The sequence below is a fragment of the Prionailurus viverrinus genome, chromosome X (genome assembly GCF_022837055.1).
Source record: "Prionailurus viverrinus isolate Anna chromosome X, UM_Priviv_1.0, whole genome shotgun sequence".
Classification (NCBI taxonomy): domain Eukaryota; kingdom Metazoa; phylum Chordata; class Mammalia; order Carnivora; family Felidae; genus Prionailurus; species Prionailurus viverrinus.
In genome coordinates this window covers 79,220,887-79,230,993 of record NC_062579.1, presented here as the reverse complement: position 1 = coordinate 79,230,993, position 10,107 = coordinate 79,220,887, and the positions used below count along the sequence as shown (strand labels likewise).

The 10,107-nt window shown below is 36.7% G+C and overlaps 1 protein-coding gene across 1 annotated transcript in view; it reads right to left on the bottom strand.

Moving 5' to 3' along the window:
* Nucleotides 1-6,495: 6,495 nt before the first annotated feature.
* Nucleotides 6,496-10,107, bottom strand: part of NRK (Nik related kinase) — a 158,945-nt gene continuing 155,333 nt past the window's right edge. Inside the window, exon 29 of the mRNA XM_047843920.1 lies at nt 6,496-9,602. Coding sequence (XP_047699876.1) covers nt 9,507-9,602 — 96 coding nt within the window. The 3' untranslated portion in view covers nt 6,496-9,506. The remainder of the gene's footprint in view (nt 9,603-10,107) is intronic.

Here is a 10,107-nt window from a genome sequence, read left to right as displayed (position 1 = left end):
ATGGAACCACAAAAGGCCCTGAATAGCCAAAGTACTTTTGAAGAAGAAGACCAAAGCAGGAGGCACCACAATCTCAGACTTTAGCCTCTACTACAAAGCTGTCATCATCAAGACAGCATGGTATTGGCACAAAAACAGACACATAGACCAATGGAATAGAATAGAAACCCCAGAACTAGACCCACAAACGCATGGCCAACTAATCTTTGACAAAGCAGGAAAGAACATCCAATGGAAAAAAGACAGCCTCTTTAACAAATGGTGCTGGGAGAACTGGACAGCAACATGCAGAAGATTGAAACTAGACCACTTTCTCACACCATTCACAAAAATAAACTCAAAATGGATAAAGGACCTGAATGTGAGACAGGAAACCATCAAAACCCTAGAGGAGAAAGCAGGAAAAGACTTCTCTGACCTCAGTCATAGCAATCTGTTACTCGACACATCCCCAAAGGCAAGGGAATTAAAAGCAAAAGTGAATTACTGGGACCTTATGAAGATAAAAAGCTTCTGCACAGCAAAGGAAACAACCAACAAAACTAAAAGGCAACCAACGGAATGGGAAAACATATTTGCAAATGACATATCAGACAAAGAGCTAGTATCCAAAATCTATAAAGGGCTCACCATACTCCACACCCGAAAAACAAATAACCCAGTGAAGAAATGGGCAGAAATCATGAATAGACACTTCTCTAAAGAAGACATCGGATGTTCAACAGGCACATGAAAAGATGCTCAACGTCCCTCCTTATCAGGGAAATACAAACCAAAACCACACTCAGATATCACCTCACGCCAGTCAGAGTGGCCAAAAGGAACAAATCAGGAGACTATAGATGCTGGAGAGAATGTGGAGAAACGGGAACCCTCTTGCACTGTTGGTGGGAATGCAAATTGGTGCAGCCACTCTGGAAAGCAGTGTGGAGGTTCCTCAGAAAATTAAAAATAGACCTACCCTATGACCCAGCAATAGCACTGCTAGGAATTTACCCAAGGGATACAGGAGTACTGATGCATAGGGGCACCTGTACCCCAATGTTTATAGCAGCACTCTCAACCATAGCGAAATTATGGAAAGAGCCTAAATGTCCATCAACTGATGAATGGATAAACAAATTGTGGTTTATATACACAATGCAGTACTACGTGGCAATGAGAAAGAATGAAATATGGCCCTTTGTAGCAACATGGATGGAACTGGAGAGTGAGATGCTAAGTGAAATAAGCCATACAGAGAAAGACAGATACCATATGTTTTCACTCTTATGTGGATGCTGAGAAACTTAATAGAAACCCATGGGGGAGGGGAAGAAAAAAAAAGAGGTTAGAGTGGGAGAGAGGCAAAGCATAGGAGACTCTTAAAAACTGAGAACAAACTGAGGGTTGATGGGGGGTGAGAGGGAAGGGAGGGTGGGTGATGGGTATTGAGGAGGGCACCTTTTGGGATGAGCACTGGGTGTTGTATGGAAACCAATTTGACAATAAATTTCATATATTGAAAAAAAAATTGTCAGATCTTGGTGGATAGACCCCTTGATTATGATATAATGCCCTTTTCATCCCTTGTTACAGTTTTTATTTTCAAGTCTATATTTTCTGATATAAGTATGGCTACTCCAGCTTTGTTTTGGTGACCATTAGCATGATAGATGGTTCTCCATACCCTTATTTTCAATCTGAAGTTGTCCTTAGGACTAAAATGGGTCTCTTGTAAACAGCATATTGGTGGATCTTGTTTTGTTATCCATTCTGCTACCCTATGTCGTTTTAAACTTTTTTATTTTTCATTTAAAAAAATTTTTAATGTGTATTTATTTTGAGAGAGACAGACAGAGACAGAGAGAGAAAGAGAGTGCAAGCAGGGGAAGGGCAGAGAAAGAGAGAGGGAGACACAGAATCCAAAGCAGGCTCCAGGCTCTGAACTGTCAATACAGAGCCCAACACAGGGCTCAAACCCACGAACTGTGAGATCATGACCTGAGCTGAAGTCAGAAGCTTAACCGACTGAGCCACCCAGGCACCCCTACCATATGTCTTTGATTGGAGCATTTAGTTCATTGATGTTTAGAGTGAGTACTGAAAGATATGAATTTATTTCCATTATGTTTCCTATAGAGTTGGAGTTTCTGGTGGTGTTCTCTGGTCCTTTCTTGTCTTTGTTGCTTTTGGTCTTTTTTTTCCCCATCATTTCTCCCCTCAGAGAGTCCCCCTTAAAATATCTTGCAGTATTGGTTTTGTGCTCATGAACTCCTTTAATTTTTGTTTGGGAAACTTTTTATTTCTCCTTCTATTTTGAATGACAGCCTTGCTGGATAAAGAATTCTTGGTTGCATATTTTTCTTATTTAGCACATTGAATATATCCTGCCAGTCCTTTTTGGCATTCCAAGTTTCTGTGGATAGGTCTGCTTTGAACCTGATCTATCTTCCCTTGTGTGTTGAGGACTTTTTTTCCCTTGCTGCTTTCATGATTCTTTCCTTGCCTGAGTATTCTGTGAATTTGACTATGATATGCCTTGTTGATGGTTGGTTTTTGTTGAATCTAATGGGAGTTCTCTGTGCTTCCTGGATTTTGATGTCTGTGTCTTTCTCCAGTTTAGGAAAGTTTTCTGCTATGATTTGTCACATAAACCTTCTACCCTTATTCGTCTCTCTTCAACTTCTGGGAACCCTATGATTCGGATGTTATTCCTTTTTAATGAGTCACTGAGTTCTCTCATTCTTATATTGAGCTCTTTTGCCTTAGTCTCCCTCTTTTATTCTGCTTCATTATTCTCCATGTTTGTCTTCTATATCGCCGATTCACTGCTCTGCTTCATCCATCCTTGCTGCTGTGGCAACCATTCAAGATTGTAGCTCAGTTATAACATTTCTATTTCATCTTGACTAGTTTTTATTTCTTTTATCTCAGAAGAAAGGGATTGTAATCTATTTTCAACCCCAGCTAGTATTCTTATTATCGTGATTCTAAATTCTGGTTCAGACACCTTGCTTGTATCTGTGTTGATTAAGTCCCTGGATGTCATTTGTTCCTGTTCTTTCTTTTGGGGTGAATTCCTTCATTTTGCCATTTTGAAGGAAAAAAATGAATTAATAAAGTAAAAAAAAAGGAAATTAAGCAATTAAAACAACACAAAAAAATTTAAAAAAGCATGCTAGATCCTAGGTGTTTTTTGGTCAGGTTGTTGAAAGAAACTTTATAGATTAGAGAAAAAAGGGAAAGAAAAGAAAGAAAAAAAAATGATAAAAAAGGAAAACATTTAAAAGTTGAAAAAATGAATACAATAAAATAGAATAAAATGAAATGATGGAAGTAAAATAGAATATAAAAATGTACAAAAAAGTAAAAAATATAGTAGAAAAAATTAAAGAAAATCTTTGTAATACAAATGGAAAATAAAAATAGTTTCTCTGTTTTCAAGAATAAGAAAAGATAGAAAAAAAAATGAATAGATGGGCCAGCAAACAGAATCAAATATGATTGAAATTACATCCAGTTTCCCCTAGAATTCAAAGTATGAAGCACTTTACAGTCTATAAACTAAGCAGGAGGGGAGATTTGTGGTGCTCCTTAAAAGTGCAGTTGGCCTAGTTGGGTAGGGCTTAGTGTAACGGCTCTGTTCTCCACTAGGTGGCACTGCTTAGCTTACTGAAGTGGATTGTTGTGGTGCATGTAGGCGTGAATGTGCATGTGCGGAAGGGGTAAAAATGGTGTCACCCAGCTACCTAGTCTGTAGTATCAGAACTCTGTGCTCTCTCCCACTAGCATTCAAACACCCTTCTTTTGTCTCTGGTTCCCAAACTCCCCACTTCTACACCATCCATGACCAAGCCTTTAGGCTGCCAGGCAGCACCTCCCTCCTGAGATTCATCTCAGATGTGGCTGTGTTTCCCAACCCCTCACTTCTGAGGGACTGTCTTTGACCCATTCTTACCTTCTGGGGGAGGGTCTCGCTGAGCAATGGCCAAGTTCCATCCAACCTTAAGGAATGTTTGCAAGACCATGAGGCTGCTGGTATCCAGAGACTGTAGCTGGGCACCAGCCCAACCCAGAAAAATTCATGTGACCGTGTAGCAGCAGCATTTCAAGGATTAGGGCAAATCACAACACACATCTGGTACCAGGCTTCACCCTTATCATCTTCACTCCAACACCAATGCATTTTGCCATTTTCCCATGTCCACTGGGACCTTTGCACTCCTCCCTCCACAAAGGAGACACTCCCACAAACTCTGGCACAGGAAAGAAAGTGGGAAAAGCTGACTCAAACCACTGAAACTTATGGGAAATCTAGTCCACAGTCAGAAAAGTAGAGGACTGGCCAATACCAACAGATTCTGTCCAGTGATGAGCCCAGGCTCGATGGACCTCATGTATTGCTTTTAAAGGTAATGCAGGAGGTGGGGTATGGGTGAAATAGATAAAAGGGGATTAAGAGTATACCCACTGTGATGAACACTGAGTAATGTATAGAATTGTTGAATCACTATATTGTACACATGAAACTAATTTAACAGTGTATCTTAATTATACAACAATAAAAAAAATCAAAAAAATCCAAAAAAATAAAGGTAAACAAAACTTGAGGAGACACTGCAAATTTTAATTTTATCTTGACTTATTCTTTGTTTCATTTTAGGTTTATAGGGTAAAATCATTGGAAATTACCCCACATAGGTCATTACTCTTTGGTCATCTGAATATAGATGGCACTTTGGTGAAACAAATGGATTTGTGAATTTTAATTTTAAACTTTTGCAAATAAAATAGCACTAAGAAAATCAAGGCAAAAAAGGTCAATTTCTCCTTTTCAATTCATGTTTTTATGAATCTTTGTTGTATGCTAAGCACCAAACGAGTCACTTTGACATAAAGGGTGGCAAAGCTATTAGAAAAACTTAATCCCCAACCTCATTTTGCATTCATCTACACAGTATGGTGTGGACTAGCTTCTAAAAATATAAATCCATATAGAATAAGTTTTACTCCCTCAGGAACTACTTTTTTAAATTAGTTGAAATGGTTGTGAACAACATAAGACATGGCATGTGACACCGTTTTCTTATTTTTAATGTTTATTTTTTTTTTGAGAGAGAGAGAGAGAGAGAGAGAGGAGTGGGGGAGGGGCAGTGAGAGAGGGAGACAGAATCTGAAGCAGACTCCAGGCTCTGGGCTGTCAGCACAGAGCCTGGCATGAGGCTCGAACTCACAAACTGTGAGATCACACCTCAGCTGAAGTCAGAAGCTTAACCCACTGAGCCACCCAGGCACCATGACAATGTTTTCTAATACATGTTTGGCCTTTAATTCATTAGCTACCTTCTATTTAATTTTTGGGATTAAACAGTGGCTATACACAATGACTTTATTATCTTCAGAAACTTGAATTCCTTGAGGGCCAAAGGCCCTGTAAATAAAAAGGTGCTATTATATTGGAAGTCATAGTGTTGGAAAATATTCAGTTAATAGAAGTGTGGTATTGGAGTATGTAAACCCACTGCTTTTTTCAAGAATGATAACATTACTAATAGCAACTTCTACTCATGACCTACCCTGTTCCTATGCTTTGGTAAAGGGTTCCTAGGATAATGCCCTCTTTCAGCCTTGGGTCATCCAATTCCAATCTGTGATGGTATTTTTATTCCATGGCTCTGTGCCCCTTAAAATAGTTGAAGTCTGTGGGCTGTAAATATCAAGCTGAAGGAGTCAATTTGATCATAGAAGCACTGAGAATTTAGACTGTAAAAGCCTGGATGAGCTTGTCATGTCTAGGTAACCCAACTAATGAACACCTTGCCACACTTGACAAATTAGAACCACACTCAGCCGGCCCTAATGGGAAAGCTTGATAAACTTCTCTCCATAATGTCCCAAGACAATAGGATATTCATGGGGCCAGGTCTCTGATGGTTCTGTGACCTGCTTGAGAGAAGTGCTATTCCTCTTCTGTTCCCAACTGAAGGACTCATCTTCCTTGACAACCTGCTGTAATTACTCCATCTTCCATTTTTGACCATCAGCCTGCACTAAACCCTTTCTTGAATGCTAAGAAATTATAAATATTTTATTCCTTTCTATGGATAAGGTTTCTCCTCTTCTCCACTGGATTTCAGGACACTGGGGTGGGATGGGAATGGGGTCAACATTAAAACTTCCTTGGGTTTTACCCATGCCATGTGATACTGTGTGTCTGTGTAAATTCCCACATATTTGGAGGAAAATTAATTGGTTTCTAATTCCAGCCACCAGTATACCCAGAAAAATTTTAGCCATATCATTATAAATTTCCTTGCCCAGAATTCCTAATGGAACAACAAGTAGAACCTCTGACAACTTCCAATCAGTGCCTTATTACATAATTTAAAGAAATGAATAGTCCCTGAATGAATCCTAATTCTGAGGCATTAGACAAGCATATTTCAAATAATGATATAATTCAATAATTTTTAAAATGTTTATTTTTAGAGGTTGAACATGGTTCATTGCAGACTTTCTGATGAAACAATTAGCAGTCTCAAAGATTATTTCAATAATTTTTTAAGTTAAAGCACATATCGAATACAAATTGATTTAAATAGGCACATTTAAAAAAATAATTGAAGAGTATTTAAAAGATCCCATTGAGTGCATGTGGCATTATTCCTGGTTTTATGAATACTGTTTCAATTAAATGAGTGCTGGCAGAAAACACAGTGATTATTTTATCTAGAAACTGGTAGCACTGAAAATATTAAAATTATGCATTCTAATGGTTTGCATGTGTGTATGTATATGTGTATGCATGTACGTGTGTGATTTCTGCTTTGCCTATTTTACTATCTAAACGATTATCCTTTCCTACTATTTCCTCTGAGCTCTTCCCTTACTTCAACAGACCTAATCACTCACAGCTTTTCTTGTTAGCCCTCTTCATACATAATTTTTTAGTTTTTGAATATTTCCAACAATGCCTTTTATTTTGGACAAGAGCTTTGGTGAAAAAAACTAAAGTACACTAAAATAAAACTGTATTTTGTCCCAATGCTACTCACAACCTGATAGAACTTTCATGCTTTCAATCACAGGGCTAGGAGAATTGGCTAGCCAGGATTACCCCACCATTGCTTCTGTAATGAGCTGGGACTGCCAAGTGCTGATCTACAAGGTGAGGTATAGATATAATTTCTTCCATTACTGTGCACAGACTATGAAATTTAATTACCCCTTCACTTTCTTGTTTCAGCTGGCAAAGGGTATACAAATTCCAGATGGAATAACATCAAAATTTGAGATATTCATTATTTATACACCACTTTAAATATTTTCAATCCTTTCTATTTGGCTATCCAACATTTCAATCTCCCTTTGTGATGTGTGCCAGCTTCCTTTCTTTGTTAACACCTTATCCTTTAAAGTTCAGCTACACGTCTGCAATTTTTCTTGTTTGTTTACTTTGGTACATCTCTGTAGATTCAGTTCACCATGGTCTATGTTTTACTAGAATAACAGCCACAGAGCACAATGGGAGTTGATTTCCTAAACTAGTTTACTGTCTTACTGCCTTAAAAATATGATTTTAAGATGAAACTTATTTCTCTAATCTTAACTTTGAGTAAATATTATGAAGAAAAATGAATTTTTAAAAGACTTGATTCTACATACTACTTAAATGAAAGAATTTTCTGAAATGCAAACATAGCAAGCTCCATTTGCTCAGCAATGAGGTACTTGCACAAAGTTCCCCCATGGCCTTTTTGGTGTACAAATTTATAATAATGAAGACTGCTTCTAAGGAAATAATTTGACATAAATGTTTCCTCTTTAAACTACTGCATTTAAAAAGTCATTCGAGTTGTAAACACTCAAGGATAAGCCAGTTTTAGGATCACATTATTGTGTCACAGTAACAGAGATGTGAATCACATTTATTTCTGTAATTCATGGATTCAGGTTCTCCTAAGTTCTCATTTTGAGCTACTACACTCTTGATGTAAGTTGTTAGGAAAATCCAAATCATCATTCTTGTCACCAAGGCACCAAGAAATAATGTGCTATCACGAAATCACACATAGTCAGCTGATTTTGTATTTTGGTTAAACAGGTAGTTTGAAAACTATTATCCCACTAGCACTGTCTTCATACTCTTGAAGCAGAACTAGAGGAATTATACTGAGGTATACTTTGTGGTAGTTCTGTTGCTTATTCTTGCCCCAGAACTAACCATGGTATTGAGGATGGATATGCAGAAATTATGGTTTTCACCAGGTAGCAGTTACCATAGGTGACCAAACACCACCTACCTATGGCGTCTATAACATATTGGGTGATGGACTAACATGATTTTCACTACTCTAAATTTGATGAAAGTTGCATTTTTTTCAAAATGGTTTTTTCTTTTTCTTTTTTTTTTTACCTAAACATTAAGTCCCTACATGTGGACTTATCATTTTTAGATTAATTTCTTATTTTACAGAAATAGAAATGGGAAAAAAAAAGTATTAGCAGCCAAAGTTTTTTTGTTGTTGTATTTTGTTCTTTTTGTTTAATAACTGAGGGGAACTTCTTATGTAGTTCAATCTAGGATTGGGAAAATATTCCATGTTGTCTGATGGTCCCACTTTTGGCCAGATAAGAATTTTTATAAATCAACCAATCTGTCTTTGGGGGTTAGAATTTGACGCCTATTTTAAAGTATTAAAAAAAAAACTCAACTCATTCTACAGTACATGTGTATAGGAGTTTAGTCCTGTATTCAGGCTTGCAAGTGTATTATTTGGTGGTTTAAACAAACAAACAAACAAACAAACAAACAAACAGCTATTGCACATCTTCAGGGGTTCTGAGGAACATCAAGCATCTAAGACTTTCTTCCTTCTTATCAGGAGAAAACCAGCTGAACATGGTATGAAAAAAACACAACTGGTCTCTGACTGGGGGCTTAACTGTCAAGGAACAGCAAGGAAATGGGTGGCCTTTTCCCCTTTATCACTGTAGTTTTCTCTAGGCATGCAGGTTGTTCAGCCTTAGTCTTGTTTGTAGCATAGTTCTTATTATTTTCATTTAATAATCTAACTTTTGGTTCTTTATATGACTTTGCAAGTTTGCATATAGTTTGTTGCTATTTTTATTTCTTTCTGAAAAACCTCACTCAGGGCCAATTATTTTGAGAGCTACTTGGAATCTAACTCATTACAGGTTTCTTTACTCCATGTAGTAATATCTGAATATAGATACTGTCCAAACTGTACTAAGAGTAATATTTGAGTTCACAGTAACAAAAGTTACAAAGTTTGTGCAAAAGACATTGTACACCATTGGAGTACACAGAGCTTGCTATAGTTAATTTTATATATAAAGCTGCATTTCTCATTAGAACTATTTTGTGCTACATTAAAAGTAAAGTATCTGATTTAATTTTTCCCTAACAATAAAACTGAATGCTCATTTAATCTCAGAAATTTTAAGATGCAGATTTCATACTTATGATGTTTGTAAATGTTGTAATAAATCACTGGAACCTTCTAAACATCATAAATGCTTTGGAGCTCTTCAAGTTTTCCAAGGGTCATGAAATAAACCCGGCTGTGGCGATTGCGCAGGGTAGAGGTAAAAAATAGCTTTAGAAAGAGAGAAAGAGACACCATCAGTAAATATTTTATACATTGTTATCTGATATTTTACAGATACAACTATAATTTCATTTGTTCTTCATCAACCAATTAAAATTATTAAGCCATACATTTTTTTTCAGAACAGGATTTCCTGAAAGAAAAAGACTTTAAATTGGTACAGAGTCTAAATTATATATTTAAAAATAATCTTTTACCGTATTCTATATAACTGTACTTCGTATAGTTAAATAAAATTAGGTTTTTGTTGCGGCATTTATCTGCTGATATTCTTGATTTGTTTTGGTTAAGGATTCCCCTTTGCTTAAAAAAAATCTTTTACTCAAGTTGGCTTTACTTTTTCTTTTAATACAAGGAAATGTATTAAACAATGTTGTTTGGCATTGTTAACGGTGTTTAAATGGCTACTGAAACTTTCTATTTTGTGGGATTTTCCATTTCAGTGGAATGGACATGACATCAATACATTGATAGTATGAGTTAAATTAATCAG